This window comes from Sycon ciliatum, chromosome 12, assembly GCF_964019385.1.
Source record: "Sycon ciliatum chromosome 12, ocSycCili1.1, whole genome shotgun sequence".
Lineage (NCBI taxonomy): Eukaryota > Metazoa > Porifera > Calcarea > Leucosolenida > Sycettidae > Sycon > Sycon ciliatum.
In genome coordinates, this window is record NC_088654.1 from 27451850 (window position 1) to 27468430 (window position 16581).

Below are 16581 nucleotides of genomic sequence, written 5' to 3' on the forward strand. Positions count from 1 at the left end.
CGGCTTGATCCGATATGCCGGACTGATGCGGACCAGAAGACTGAGCGGAGCCTGAGGACAGCACAACAGTCGAACACACCAAAGTTGGCAAGGCCGGGTCACGGGGTGAGCCGCCGGGGAGAGTCTCTATGCCGGGAAACAATGTCAGTCACAGTGGTTCCTGGCGGCAACCACTGCAGGCAGAACCTGGTTTCGAGGACTTTTATGCAGGGGCTATGATCCCTTTTCTGAAAAAAACCGTAGGATCGGAGAAACACTGGCCAAAATTTATGTGCAATTTGTGGTCTATAGGAGATCACGAAGACCACACAGACGGCGGACCGGTTTCGGGTACAGTCCCAGTATTGCGACCACAGGACTGACCAGGACATGCATGGACAGTTTGCTTTTGCACCGTTCTTCTCCAGCCGGAGAGATTCACCGAAAAACGTTTTCAAATTATTTGATCTCCACCTTGACGGTAAACTCCAAAATGCAGTCGAATTTACATTGTTGTGCATGCTTCGCCTGGCCTTTTGCAAGTTTTGGCTTTTTATTACTACAATACTAGCATTTTTATCATTATTTTGATCATGAGGTGCATGCATGCTGACATCATTACTGACATTAGCATAACATGTTTTTCGATTTTGACAGCATGTTACAAGGCGAGGACGCGTAGTGCTCCTGACTACAACCATAAACCGGTTGGCAGAGTCCCGGTCTTGCGACCATTTGAACCGTATTGGGAAAACCCAGGTTCGGACCCTCGTTACTCTACGGGTTGGTAGGATTTTTATAGATGGTAGATTCGTACTCGGACCTGACCACCGCAAACCCAGATCAACGGAGACCGCACAACACATCCAGAACAAGCGGTATGGACAACGCCCGGGTCAAATATTGACCCCAACGGCGGAGATGCAACGCACAATCGCGAAAGAAGCAAGTCCGCAAGTACGACTCACCATTGTCGGAACGACGAGGACGACAAACGCCCCGGAGCACCACGCGCGCCAGCATCACCGCACGCAGATCTACGCGCGATCCCCGCGCACGACCTACGACACCACGCAAGATCGACGTCTCCAGAACACACGGTTCACGTGGTAGATTCGTACTCGGACCTGACCACCGCAAACCCAGATCAACGGAGACCGCACAACACATCCAGAACAAGCGGTATGGACAACGCCCGGGTCAAATATTGACCCCAACGGCGGAGATGCAACGCACAATCGCGAAAGAAGCAAGTCCGCAAGTACGACTCACCATTGTCGGAACGACGAGGACGACAAACGCCCCGGAGCACCACGCGCGCCAGCATCACCGCACGCAGATCTACGCGCGATCCCCGCGCACGACCTACGACACCACGCAAGATCGACGTCTCCAGAACACAACTCGCGAAGACAACAAGAAGCCATCACGTCGTGTCCGACTACACTCCACATATCTTCCTCAGCCTACGTTCACCTTCGACGTCGACGACCATCTTACCAGCTCCTCGGACAACCTGGAGAGATCTCCCGGTAAGTCCAAAGTCAACACGTGTGTCTCTCCCAGAGACCCGCCAGTGATACTTCTCTTCTCCTTCGATACACCAATAACCGCCGTCCTGTCTGTGTGTTTTATAGCTCCGTCCACCTGACAGAAGACTCAGCCCACGCCACGAAGAACGTGATACAACACTAACCCCTTCATCAATAATTAATTAGTAAACAATTTCTCGTTCAACAAAGGATTAATACCGGAGAGCCCAAACCCCCTGGGGGGACGCACAATTAATTAACTACGAGTGAACCCAAGACGGTCCAGCGCAACAGCCGAGGTAAGCAATGCTGACTTCCGACATTTGATCCCCAAAAACCGGTGTACCTCACCTGAACAACATACTGGAAGCTGCACTGAACTTATGCTTCCATGTTACCAATTGCAACATTCCACAAATCATTCATAATTGAAGGAAAAGTAACCCTGAAGCTGATTCAAGAAATATAACACTGTTTTATTTGTGGAATTCATGAGGTCCGTGAACAAGACTATTAGTATTACCAAGACCAACAGCAACAACGAGAACAACACTAAGGAGAACAACAACAACAACAACAACAACAACAACAACAACAACAACAACAACAACAACAACAACAACAACAATCAACGACAATTACAACGACAACAACTATTACAACAACATCAACGTCCATCAACACCCAGACCACAACACCAACGTGCAGACGGGGTGTTCCGACGTGGTGAAGGCCTACCCATGGCCTCGTCGGGACATCACCAACCTCGTCGGGCAGCGAGCACCTTCTCACAACAGTCGTCATGGTGATGACTATGACTGTTACAGCTGACGAGCTGAGAGAAGGACGCCATGGGCAGAAGTTGAAAAAAGACAAGAAAAAAGAAAAAGAACAAAAGAACAAAAGAAAAAAGAAATAAATCACAAATAATTTAATTACAGAGGAAGACAAGAAAATAACATCACAAATCCTTCCAGACGTGATCCCTGCAGCGGCAGCAACGTGAACAATACTACGGCGGCAACACGACGACTTCTACAACACAAAAAAACGAAAATTATAAAAATCCTACCAACCCGTAGAGTAACGAGGGTCCGAACCTGGGTTTTCCCAATACGGTTCAAATGGTCGCAAGACCGGGACTCTGCCAACCGGTTTATGGTTGTAGTCAGGAGCACTACGCGTCCTCGCCTTGTAACATGCTGTCAAAATCGAAAAACATGTTAACTACCAAGCAAGGCTTCTGTATATGACATTAGCATGCAGTGCAGGAGTAGTAAAAATAGTACCGTATTATAACTTCCTGATATGCATGATCATGATGATAGCTGACTGCTGATGCTATCCACAAGCTGAAAGAGTACACACGTGGATCTACGTACATGTAGATCTATACTACAAACGAGGCCAGGGTGGTGGTGCTGGCGGCAGTGCAGTGGCATATCGACATGCAGATTTGACAGCTTTTTGATGGCCCTTTTTGCAATTTTGGACAGCAACCTGGTCGTCGACGATATCTACCTTTGCGGGACGTCCGCTGTGCAAGGTCATGATTCTTGAGTTTGGCATTTGCCTTTCTGATGAAGTGGAGATTAGTGAGCTAGCTAGCTAGCTAGCCCTGCATGTGGCTGCCACTACTGGCTTGGTGGCTGCCAGTTTTTGCTGTTTTGGGCGAGATTGCAAGTGACATAATCTTCGAAGCCAGGCCTTGGGGTGTTGTCATCACCTCGGCCCGAGTTACACACCTTGCACCGGACTGAACGAAAGCCAAAGGGCCTTTCTAGACAAGTCATTTGAGTAGTGAAGTGGAACTCCTGCTGGGAGTGTGACGGTCCATGAAACTTCGTCGGACGTTGTCATCGGGCTGTGCGTATTCAAGCACTTTCATACAAACTAATGCTGTTGAGAGTTTGAGAATTTCTTGAGTGTGAGCACGTCTTCAGTGAGCTCGGCGGCTGTCTAGCTACAACTCTCGCCAACCATGGATAAAGCCGTCGATATGGCCACCACCTGCAAAAGGTGCGGCGAGTATATCGAAGACGAGAAGTTTGTGGCTGCGCAGGACTCCGTGTGGCATTGTCACTGCTTCGTGTAAGTACCGTACAGTACCATACAGCCTTACAGGCATACTGAGTATCACGTAACGACGTTGTTCCCATACTTCATGCATACTTGCAGCGCTGCATGAATGCATTACGAAACAGAGTGTCCCAGGTCAGGCCTCAGGGTGCATGCTGCAGGCGAGAGCATGTTCCCTCTCCCCTGTACCAGCTGCGGTACTTCTCCACAGAACTGTTTCTCGGCACTGGAGTCTCTGGCAGTACGAGTATAATTATGAGTATATTTACGTAGGCACGTACAGGCACGGGCACCTCAACTGTATGTTGCTGTGTGTGTGTGTGTGTGTGTGTGTGTGTGTGTGTGTGTGTGTGTGTGTGTGTGTGTGTGTGTGTGTGTGTACGTGCACTCACTCGTACACGTACCGGTACATATCTGCTGTACGCCCCTGCATGTGTGCATACGAGCATAGTGAGTACTGCAAATCAAATGTCTGCTGCCATCACTCGAAAAGGCAACATCATTGACCACTCCCTCTCGGAAAATCACGTTCACGTGCGCACACACACGCACACACACACACACGCGTGCACGCACACACATACACACACACACACACATAGCGAGACCCGCCAACTTCATTTCGTCTATGGTGAGGAGATCTCCGTCCAAGTTGGGTTACCAATAGTGAGGTCACCTGACCTGGAGACACAAGGCATAAACTGGGCATGCTATGTAAGCAAGATAATCATGCCTCATTTCTGAATGGATTGTAGCAGTGAGTGCGTTCGATTATGCCAGCGAATCGATTCGCGCTGTTCACACCACCCCATGTGACCAGGGTGAATGGATTCCGAACCGGTTCCAGGGCTCATGACATGAAGTCGAACGGCGAGATTCCACTCATGAATCGAATCAAGTGCGTAATCGAACGCAGCCACTGTGTGCACTCGCTGGTATGGGTGGTAGGAATGTGTGACACGATGGCGGAGTCAGGACGTTTAATACCGTATTTCCCGAATGTAAGTCGCACCTTTTTACACTAAACTTCAAGGGCGAAGAAGGGGGCGCGGCTTACAATCCACTGTGACTTCTTAGGAATGGGTTGCTCCCACACTGGAGCCCGCGCTATTCAAGCTCAACTGATGAGGGGTGAATTCCCCGAAACACTGTGTATTGAGCAGGGAGTGGTGCTTTCTTGCAGGTTTGCCGAGTCGAAGGTTCGATGGACGTCTCGTGTGCTCTGGATGGCAGTCGTGAGTCAGTCAAGTCGGCGGAATAGCGCGAGCTCCATTGTGGGAGCAAATCCATTCCTAAAAAAACTCATCGCCGAAGTCGCAACCACTATTTTGTGACTTCTTACTTAAATTAGGGGTGAAAGTTGACACTTAGATCCCGAGTTCGAGTACTCTGATTTTCTCCGATCGAATATTCGAGTATTCGAGTATTCTTGATATCCTAAAAATCGTACACCAACGGCCTTAAAAATCCACGATACAACCCTGATTGAACCGATTGGCAGTCCTTTTCGCAGGTGTATTGGTTGGTGGGTCATTTGGGCTCTCTCTACTCGTGTACAAATGTTCACCACACAGTCTGCACATCAATATCTGCTGACTGCTGCTCTGTAACTGCAGACTTCTGTGGTAAATGTATGTACCATGTATGAGCGAGTACTCTGATTTATTCCGAGTACGATTATATTCGGAAAATCCAAACGAGTATTCGAATATTCAGTATAATTGTTTCACCCCTAACTTTAATTATTATGTGAATGTATTGAGGCACTTTGGCTTGGACGTGAAAATGAGCTGCCACTTACAATCGGGGGAGTAGGGTACTGCGAATATCGCTTTCGGGTTCGCGCACACGATGAAAGGTGTTCATCCAGCGAAGCCTGGTAATACTCTGCACTACATTCCTCCAGACGGCGATTATTCGCCAGGTTGGCTGTATGTGTGTGTGCGTGCGCGTGCGTGCGTATGTGTGTCTGCGTGTGTTGACTTTCCTGTTCTTGACGTGTGTGTGTGTGTGTGTGTGTGTGTGTGTGTGTGTGTGTGTGTGTGTGTTCTCAGCTGTACAATCTGCCAGCAAGCACTGACCTGTACTTACTACGAACACGGAGGAGAGCCGTACTGCACGAAAGATTTCTTTACTCAGTTTGGCACACTGTGTAACCACTGCCGTGTCTGCATCACTGGACCTATGATGGTAAGTTGTGTCATGTGATGTCATGTGATGTCATGACTTTGATCAAGAATAGATAAACAAGAGTGTGCAACTCCGGATCTCTCCTGCACAATCTGCAAATACCCCCGCCCACGGCGGAATTTTTTGTTGACGTCACCTTTTTCCAGGGAAACGCGGACTTTGCCGCAGAGCAGTGTGAGAGCACGTGCTGGGCACCGACCTTGTAGTGTAAAGCCCCGCCAAGTGCACGAGGGAAACCTCTCCAAAAGGCTCGCAGCGCGTGCGTCGTCGAAAAGATTACATCAACAAAAAATTCCGCCGTGGGCCAACCCATCCGCGAGTTGCACACTCTTGTTTATCTACTCTTGCTGTGATGTCATGTGATGTCATGACTGTGATGTCTTGTGATGTCATGTGATGTCATGACTGTGATGTCTTGTGATGTCATGTGATGTCATGACTGTGATGTCATGTGACATCGGTGGATGCAAAGACTAGGATGTGTGTTTCTGCACATTCAAGCGATGCTGACGTGGATCCCGCGACTATAACTTACTATAGTTCAGTGTGGTGTCATGTAATGTATGATGTGGTGAGGGTATGTGATGTCATTTGTGGCGTTATAAACTTAGGGGCCATCCGGCATTATCGATAATTTTCACGGACCGAAAAAGTTTAGTTATGAGAGAGAGAGAGAGAGAGAGAGAGAGAGAGAGAGAGAGAGAGAGAGAGAGAGAACTTATGACCCCCACCCACCCACCCACCCACCCACCCCCTTCAACGAAAATATATTGACTTGACAGCTAGAATGGACTGATGTGTCAGCTATCGATAATTTTCAAAATGAAACTCTCCTCCACCCACCCATAAATGAAACTTTTTCACTTCGTGAAAAAGATGGATAATTACGGACGGCCCCTTATGTTGTAATCTAGTGTAGTAGTGACATGTCATGTGATTTCAGCAGGTTTTGTTGTGCTTGTATGTGTGTGGGAGAGGGAGAGTGTGGGCGTGTGGGTGTGGGTGTAGGGGGGGGGGGGGGGGGGGTGTCCATGGGGCGGGGGACATTTGGGGATGTGTATGGACTGTGTTTCCCTGAATGAGTTTATGTAAAGAACATCTCTCCTCTCTCTCTCTCTCTCTCTCTCTCTCTCTCTCTCTCTCTCTCTCTCTCTCTCTCTCTCTCTCTCTCTCTCTCTCTCTCTCTCTCTCTCTCTCTCAATCTCTCTCTCTCTCTCTCTCTCTCTCTCTCTCTCTCTCTCTCTCTCTCTCTCTCTCTCTCTCTCTCTCTCTCTCTCTCTCTCTCTCTCTCTCTCTCTCTCTCTCTCAATCTCTCTCACTCTCTCTCTCTCTCGCTCTCTCTCTCTCTCTCTCTCTCTCCTCTCTCTCTCTCTCTCTCTCTCTCTCTCTCTCTCTCTCTCTCTCTCTCTCTCTCTCTCCCTCTCTCCCTCTCTCCTCTCTCTCTCTCTCTCTCTCTCTCTCTCCTCTCTCTCTCTCTCTCTCTCTCTCTCTCTCTCTCTCTCTCTCTCTCTCTCTCTCTCTCTCTCTCTCTCTCTCTCTCTTCTCTCTCTCTCTCTCTCTCTCTCTCTCTCTCTCTCCTCTCTCTCTCTCTCTCTCTCTCTCTCTCTCTCTCTCTCTCTCTCTCTCTCTCTCTCTCTCTCTCTCTCTCTCTCTCTCTCTCTGTCTCGCTTCCCAGTGTGCTGGCAAGCAGCGATATCACCCTGAATGTTTCATCTGCGAACGTTGCTCTCAGCCTATTGGCGAGGGTGACTCGTTTGCGCTAGTCGACCGGCAAAAACTGTTCTGGTAAGCATACCCCTACACACTCACCACCTCTGTGCTATAGCATACCCCTACACACTCACCACCTCTGTGTTATAGCATACCCCTACACACTCACCTCTGTGTTTCCATGAGTGGATAACCGGTCAAGACGGCAAGAGTGTGAAACTCTTACCTTGTATGTGCGTGTACATGTGCCGTAGGTGAAGTGCATGTACTCTTGGCTGTACTTACTCCTCCATTCCGCATCTTTTCAGCCGTTACTCTCTCTCTCTCTCCCCCCTCTCTCTCTCTCTCTCTCTCTCTCTCTCTCTCTCTCTCTCTCTCTCTCTCTCTCTCTCTCTCTCTCTCTCCTCTCTCTCTCTCTCTCTCTCTCTCTCTCTCTCTCTCTCTCTCTCTCTCTCTCTCTCTCTCTCTCTCTCTCTCTCTCTCTCTCTCTCTCTCTCTCTCTCTCTCTCTCTCTCTCTCTCTCTCTCTCTCTCTCTCTCTCTCTCTCTCTCTCTCTCTCTCTCTCTCTCTCGCTCGCTCGCTCGCTGTGTGTGTGTCTCTGATTGTGTTCTGCTCTGTGTGTTTGTGTTGTGTCTGTCCTACTTCACACACGCGCGCGCACACACACACATACGCACATACACGCACACGCACATTGTCCACACGTTGTCTACAGTGAGAACTGCTTTCGGCAAAAGCGGCCTAGCTCCAAGACGCGTATCGTGACCACAGTCACTTTGCTCGTGACGCAATTAGCATGCTGCAAATCACAGCACGTGATAGTCCAAAGAAGAAAAAGCGTGGTCACATCTTGTCACAGTAAGTTCCTTGCTTCATCTGCCCAGCATGTACGATGCTGCTCAAGGATCTCCAGTCGCGTCACTCATGTTTGCGTCTTGCACCATTTCGCTGCCCAGGTGTTCGCAGGTCTAGGGCTGTGCAACGCGCGTCGCGCACTTGAGTGACGCGCCTGGATTTCATTGGTCAGCACTGCAGTTGTATAGTATCTGTGGTGTGTAACGTCTCTCTGTGTCTTTGTCTCTCTGTGTCCTGCCTTCTTAGGTTTCCCCTTCTTCTTTGTATCCTGCTTCTGTATGTCTTCTCTGTCATGCTATGCCAGCCCCCCCCCCCCCCCCCTTCCCGCCCTCTTGTCTCTATCTATTTATCTACCGAATGCTGGAGACAGTAAGCTGTTTCGGCCATAAAGGCCTCGTCCGTAGAGTGCTCTAACTACGAAAAGTAGCGGGCAATGCGTAATGCAGCAGCACTAGAGCAGCCTACCGAGAGTGCTCAACAAGACAAATGTCGAGGAGCGTAATATCCAATGCGGTAGACAGCAAGCTGTTTCGGCCATAAAGGCCTCATCAGTACAGCTACGAGCTAAGTAGGCCAAGCTACCAGCCATGGTGCAAAGGAGGCACCACAGACATTAAGATAGCCCTTTGCTCTAGCGCCAGAGTGCTAGCTCTCTCTCTCTCTCTCTCTCTCTCTCTCTCTCTCTCTCTCTCTCTCTCTCTCTCTCTCTCTCATCTATCTATCTATCTCTCGCTGTCTGCCTCTCTATCCATCCACCCATCTATCCATCCAGTCATCCACCCATCTATCCACCCATCGTTCCATCCTTCGGTCGCTCTGTCTCTGTTCTCGCGCTCGCATTGCTCTGTCTCATGAAGCCACTCGAAAGAAATCTTCCGCGGAGATGTACTGTATCTTCAGCATTTGCACATTAACGAGTGGCTGATTTGCCAAAATACCCGCAATGCCGAGCACAAAGTTTAGCAATCTCTGCCTCCAGTCAATCCTCCTTCAATCGTCTAGTAGTGAGAAGAAAAATGAATTGTTTTAGGATATCTGCTTCTTGAGATAACGATGGATTTTTTCGTCTTGAAGTGCCCCGTTTGAGATCTAACTCTGACAGTCCATTGCCATTGGCAGTACAATCAGGTACTCTGTGACTGTAGAGAGATGCAGGCCCGGGGCCAGCTCGTGCGGGGTGGTACGGCCCTGAGTCGGCCACAGGACCGATTACTTCCCCATGTCAAATTCCAAAATTCAGATGGGATACATCTCTATCTCTGTGCATCAGGATGTTTGTTTCAGCTGCATATTCCTGTGGCAGCAGATACTCAGTATGCAGCTAGCGCAGTTGACCTCACTTGACAAGGAGAACTGTTTAAAAGGGAGAGACTCTAGCGATTTAGGAAACTTCACTTCTCAACTCCAAACTCCAAAAACGGTCTCTTCACTGCATTTGAATAGCAGTGAAGAGACCGTTTTTGGAGTTTGGAGTTGAGGAGCGAAGTTTGCTAAATGTGTAAATGGGTTGGAGTTTGCGGGCAATCAGAAAAGACTCTAGAGAGGCAAGCGTGAGGATAGCTTATTACATACTTGCAGATAATCAATTGCGTACTGGGCAGCCCATGAATGCTGCAATTGGTAAAAACTGGTAGGGTCATGGCCGCACCAGCCGTACAAGTGGCGCAGGCCCTGAGATGGGAAAAGTGTTTTCTGCTTTCCCTGCTAGGGTACTTTGAAATATTGCCATGAATTGTTGTTGTTGTTGTTGTTGTTGTTGTTGTTGGTGTTGGTGTTGGTGTTGGTGTTGGTGTTGTTGTTGTTGTTGTTGATATTTATGCTGCTGCTGCTGTTGCTGCTGCTGCTGTTGCTGCTACTGTTGCTGCTGCTGTTGCTACTGTTGCTGCTGCTGCTGTTGCTGCTGATTCTGTTGTCGTCGTCATGACTACAGTATATTTCGTCGTCAAGGCTCAGTGTCTGACTCTAGCTGGACAGTGATTACCAGTTGCGATGGTAACGGGATCCAGGAAGGAGATCGTATCATCGAAGTCGACTGCACACCGGTGACCAATATGACATCTGACGAAGTAAGCTGCTACTGCACACTGGCTAGAAGTACTACTATCAAGAGTACATAACCCCCAAGAGTGTTGCAATTGCCTGCACAGCCTCTATACAGTGCTGCGACGATGGCAGAACTTCACATCACGTGACATGGTTCAATAGGTTACACTGGCAAACAGTGCAAAGTGACCACAAGAGATCTGTTGTACCCAAAGCTGGGCTGCGTACAACCCTGTATCTATCATGCACAGGGCGCAAATAATGTGTACGGGCTCATCACGTGATGTGAAGATCTGCCGTCGCAGACCCCATAGGTGGAGTTGCACACTCTTGAGTCTTGGGGGTTATTATCATAGTATGAGTGTACGAATGGATGCACTGATGAACGCACGGATGAACGCACGGACGGACTTATGGATGACGCTCAGATGAACACTCAAATGACCACACAGATGAACGCACAGATGAACACACGGGTGAACACACGAAGGAACACACAGATTAACACACAGATTGTCTGAACACACTGGTACTGGGTGCAGAGCTCCGTATTGTCGTATGACAAACACACAAGTACAATACTCTGTGTAACACACGGCACAGAGCACCACGCATCATTCGCTGTAACTAATGGTTTCATGCCCATAGGCAATCATCAGAAAACTAACTGACTCTGTGTGACAATGTGAGCACATGACTCCACACCTCTGTGTGACAATGTGAGCACATGACTCCACACCTCTGTGTGACAATGTGAGCACATGAGTACTAGGCCTAGCCCAAATGATATTTTGCCGGCAAATTTTGCCCAAGCACTTTCCATATTTTGCTTGGCATTGCCTTTCGTTTCCGATATTTTGCTCCATTCTGCTCCTGCTTTGTGGCAAAAATGGCTTTGAATGAACCGTCTAGTCTTTGGTAAAAATGGATGGTGACTCTAATGAGGAAAGCAAAACTGAAAATGGTGTCAGTATTACGGATTTTGTAGCATGATTTTACATTTATGTACCCCTGAAAACCTGCACGAGCTATTTCAGCACGACGTTGGCCCAATGAAACCAAAGAAATTAGAATAGAATTGCCAAAACACACCCGGATCCTCTGTAAATTCGATATTTGCTCGGAATTTGCCAGCAATTTCTTTTCGTGAGAAATTTCGATATTTTGCTGGAAGCATTGCCAGCAAATTTGGGCTAGGCCTAATGGGTACACACAATGTGAGCACATGAGTACACACCTCTGGTGACAATGTGAGCACATGAGTACACACATCTGTGTGTTGGTGTGAACACACGTGTTTGTGCAAGTCTACAGTCCATTCATAAAAAGATGGACTTCTAGCTTTTGGCCATAAATGGGTCAAACTTTGATTTTTTTAGAAAATTTTCTGCAATCCCCTATGGAATCCTCTTCCAATTGTGTTTCTGTAGTCTTTTTCTCCAAAACGCAAGTCCTAGCAAGAATAGGATTTCGGCCAGGTTTTGCCCCAAAAGCACTGAATTGGGAAAAACCATCAAAATCCAGGCCGTTTGACCCCACCTGCAACAGTGCACTATGTGGTTCGAACCCCAGTTCAGGTACTCTTTTTGGACCATTTTTCAAATTTCAAATTTTGCAGCACTGCACGACAAAATCACGGAAAACCGCCAAATACGGGAGCAGAGCCAGAGCCAGGGCCCATCTTTTTATGAATGGACTGTGCGTGAGGTAACATTTCGTCAATAGTACAGAAACCAGAGTATTCAACTCTGCATCGTTGCAGTACAGAACCATTTCAGCAACAACATAACGTTTACGTAATGAATATGTGTGTGTATGTGTGTGCGTGTGTGCGTGCGTGTGTGTGTGTGTGTGTGAAAAAAATGGAAAAATGGAAAAATGAAAAATAGGGATTCACTGGCCAGAAAGAGTCACTTCAAACAGCTGTGTGGTGGATACCAGGCTAAAAATAGTGGCGGTCAATTCATCAGCCTTGCAAGCTGTTGAATGGTGTAATCCCAGCACAAGTTGCTATGTCTAACATAGCTGTTCGCTATCATCGCTCCCGCGATGGGCATGTCTGAGGTCTGAGGTGTGTGTGTGTGTGTGTGTGTGTGAGCCTGCCTGGAAGCAGATTGCTCACTGTCGTCCTCCCGCCCGTGCTCCCCCTGATCCTGACTCTGTCTTCCGCTGCGCATGTGGAAAGGACTGCCGTCGTACCGGGGGATCTCACGTGCTACTCTCCGTACTGCAAAGCTAGCAGATAGTCCCTGCGCTATCATTGCCATCGGCAATGGGCACGTTCAAGGTTCAAAGTGTGAGACAGACAGACGGACAGACAGACAGAGTGAGACAGACAGACAGAGAGGCACAGAGAGAGGGACACTGACATAGACCGAGACAGACAGGTAGAGACAGACTGACTGACTGACAGACAGACAGAGAGGGACAGAGGAAAGGGGGGAGAGAGAGAGAGAGGGACAGAGGAAAGGGGAGGGGGGAGAGAGAGAGAGAGAGAGAGAGAGAGAGAGAGAGAGAGAGAGAGAGAGAGAGAGAGAGAGAGAGAGAGAGAGAGAGAGAGAGAGAGAGAGAGAGAGAAAGGTCGAGTGCCCTGCTTTACTCATCCGTTTTAATGCTTGTCTTGTAAAGCTTGCTGGACTTATTTTGCCATGTTTGACCTGTGTCTTCTCTGTAGGTGCGGGAAATGATCGTATCCAAGTCGAAGAGTGCAATGTGTGTGCAGCTGACTGTGGAGAGGCGCAGTAAGCAAACCCGGTCCGCGTCCAGTGCATCATTCCGGATGGTTGGATGTAAGTCGGTGTGCGCGTGCACGTGTGTGTGTGTTTGTGTATGTATGATATATGCTCCCTCTCCCCCCCCCCCTCTCTCACTCCTTCATTTATTCACCATTCTGATTGCCCCTCTTCACCGTTCTCAACTTCTTTTTCACGTCTGAATGATACACTAGACCCTGTTACCTGTCACCTTGCCCAGGTCCATCGCCCTGCAACAGCCCACTTTGGATCTTATTCCTACCCTGCCCCACTCCCCTCCCCGCATCCCCTGCTGTAAAACCTCTTGTTCATCATAACCTGTGGGGGGGGGGGGGGGCAGGGGCATGGATCAACAATCCTGTACATGTACTATACAGGTGTATTTGTATGTGTGTGTGTGTGTGTGTGTGTGTGTGTGTGTGTGTGTGTGTGTGTGTGTGTGTGTTTGTGTTTAGAAATGGAAGAGTTCTGTATGTTGGAAATAGAATGCTATACTTTTTGAAATTGGCGAGAGACCTCAGGCCCACACTGCACACATGCATACATGCATACGCACAGCTAACTACACCTGTATGCGAGTGCATGTACGCAGACACCCACACACGCACACGCACGCACACACACACACACACGCACACACATACACACACATGCACGCACACACACACACATACACACACACACACACACACACACACACACACACACACACACACACACACACACACTTGTACTTGTACTTGTTGCTCACTGCCAAAACTGGTCACGTGAGTCCCCCCGGGAGAGGGGAGAGAGACTCAAAAGGAATCTTGGAAAGATGACTCAATTGGTTATTGAACCGCCCAACGGCCGACACCCCCTGAAATTCCCAAAACTCTGGGTGGACTTGAAAATGACCCCACTTATGGGCTCACCACACCTCAGTAAGTGGGTGAGGACAAGGTGCAGAAAAAGGATTGACGGCATCAGGGTATCTGTCCCGGGATCCAACTGCAGTTACCCCTGCCCCCAGTGAAGGTAATACTTGCTACTAGTGTGAGTGACTAAATCAGAGTAGATCTGATAAAAGCTTCACTTGCACCATTGATTACACAAGAGTTAATCTAGCCAGAAGCAGTCCATGATTAACAGGTATGTATACTTCAAATAGAAAGTATATGAACCCTGGAACCAACAAAGGTGGCAGGTACAACATTACACCTTCAAGCAGCCGAGCCTGTTGGCAACAGACCCAACACAATCAGGCATGAGTGTACCTACCAACCGAACTAGCTGGCACACACACACTCACACACACACATGCACGTGCATGCATGCCTGTAGAAGAATTGATGGCGGTGTGGAACTGGAAATGGTCTTGTTGCACACAGAGAGAACATCAGTGGTGCTTCCTCCGGTCAATCTTTCCCTTTCTCCATCTTTCCTTTTCTCCATCTTTTCTCTGTCTTTCCTCCGTCTTTTCTCTGTCTTTTCTCTTTCTTTTCTCCATCTTTTCTCTTTCTCTTTCTCTTCTCATTCTTCTCTCATGTGTGTTACTTGTAGCTCGTACATCAACGGATAAGAACAACCCTGCAACTAGCCCGCTGGATGGCAAACCCAATTACAACCCGTCTCCCGTCGCAGCTCTGTCGCACAAGAGAAGTGACCCGATGGTAGACCACCACCGCATGAACCAAGACGTCGACACACTTCCCCCGTTACTACCATTAGGTTCTAGCCCCTCCCTGCCGCTGGCTCCTGCTACTGCCAGCAATAGCTTGGAGGCTGCATCGACTAGGAAAGCCCCGGGTGCAACTGGAAACGAACTGCGTAAATGTCGCTCCATGGTCGGCGGTTTCCCTCAGGTGGAGCATAGAGGTGGTCGGCATGGTGACGCGGATGATGCGTTTGAAACGGTCGCCACCGCTACGACCTCCGTGTCGTCCAGGACGCAGCGAAACCGATCCGGTGCGTTCACCACTATCAACGCTGGTGGTGGTGCTGGTGCTGGTGCTGGTGCTGGTGGCACAGCGAGGGGGGATCCGTCCGCCGATTCTCCCACGTCACATAACCCGTCGCTGGATGCCAACACTGCTACGCGTAAGTCTACAGCGGGAACGGACTCTGTGTCAGATTACGATGACGATTACGATGAAGAAGAGGATGACATACCGCCGAGCGGGCCTGGAGATCTAGCGACCATGTCATCGCGACTCAGTCAGGCTAGTGTGCAACTTGTCACCCGACTCTGCAAGGGAGAGAGGGCTAGGCGCTCCACGCTGCCAGGGTATGGGCTGCTGTTCCGTGTAGTTTCTTATTAGCATTACATTGCTGCTGCTGCTGCTGCTGCTGCTGCTGCTGCTGCTGCTGCTGCTGCTGCTGCTGGTGGTGCTGCTGTTACTGGTGTTGGTGGTGGTGGTGATGGTGACGGTAGTGGTGATGGTGGTGGTGATGGTAGTGGTGATGGTGGTGGTGATGGTAGTGGTGATGGTGCTGCTGGTGGTGATGATGGTGGTTATGGTGGTGGTGACGGTAGTGGTGATGGTGGTGATGGTGATGGTGGTGGTGCTTTTGCTGGTGTTGCTGGTTGTGGTGATAGTGATGGGGGTTAGTTTCTTATTTGTCATGAAACTTACGAGTGGTAACTTACTGCGTTTCTGTCGTTCATGTGTATAAACGCTCTGCAGTCTACACCCAGCCCATTAACTTTGCCATGTGTATAAACGCTCTGCAGTCTACACCCTACACCCACTGACTTTGCACATGTGTATAAACGCTCTGCAGTCTACACCCAGCTCATTGACTTTGTACCTAGCTCTTGAACAAGGTGAGGGGACTGCTGGGATGTGATTCTGTCATGTAGTTGGACACGGCGCACTTCCACAGTGTGTGTGTATGTGTGTGTGCGTGTGCGTGTGTGCACGTGTGTGCGTGTGCGTGCGTGCGTGCGTGATTCTTGTTTTTACTGACAGCCGTGTGTTTTCGGCTGAGAAGGCTGCTGTGAGCGTGGCTAACTCAGTGCTCTGCCGCGGCGAAACGTTCACAGAACGACACCGTTCCTCGCGCAGGTGAGAGAGAGCATTTGTTTGGGTGTTTGTGAGCGGAGCATGAGTGCACTGGAAACATGGTGTTTGGTGTGCTTTGTGCATAGCCGCATTGTCCTCCGAGCTGTGTTTGTGAGCGGAGCATGATTGCACTGGAAACATGGTGTTTAGTGTGCATTGTGCGTAGCTGCATTGTGCTCCGAGCTCCATGAGCATGTCTGATGGTCTAGTGTTGTTGCCTTGTTGGTATGTTTACGGCGTGTTTCTACTGTTGTGCACATTGACATCCGCTGAGAAGTCAAGCGGACACGGGGCGCTGGCCTTGCTGCCGTGAGCGGACACGGGGCGCTGGCCTTGCTGCCATGAGCGGACACGGGGCGCTGGCCTTGCTGCCGTGAGTGGACACGGGGCGCTGGC

General features: G+C 49.3%; 1 protein-coding gene across 1 annotated transcript in view; it reads left to right on the forward strand.

Moving 5' to 3' along the window:
* Nucleotides 1–7461: 7461 nt before the first annotated feature.
* Nucleotides 7462–16581, forward strand: part of LOC135828195 (uncharacterized) — a 22015-nt gene continuing 12895 nt past the window's right edge. The window contains exons 1-6 of the mRNA XM_065340641.1: nucleotides 7462–7565; nucleotides 8206–8348; nucleotides 10276–10411; nucleotides 13063–13177; nucleotides 14684–15407; nucleotides 16093–16188. Coding sequence (XP_065196713.1) covers nucleotides 8287–8348; nucleotides 10276–10411; nucleotides 13063–13177; nucleotides 14684–15407; nucleotides 16093–16188 — 1133 coding nt within the window. The 5' untranslated portion in view covers nucleotides 7462–7565; nucleotides 8206–8286. The remainder of the gene's footprint in view (nucleotides 7566–8205; nucleotides 8349–10275; nucleotides 10412–13062; nucleotides 13178–14683; nucleotides 15408–16092; nucleotides 16189–16581) is intronic.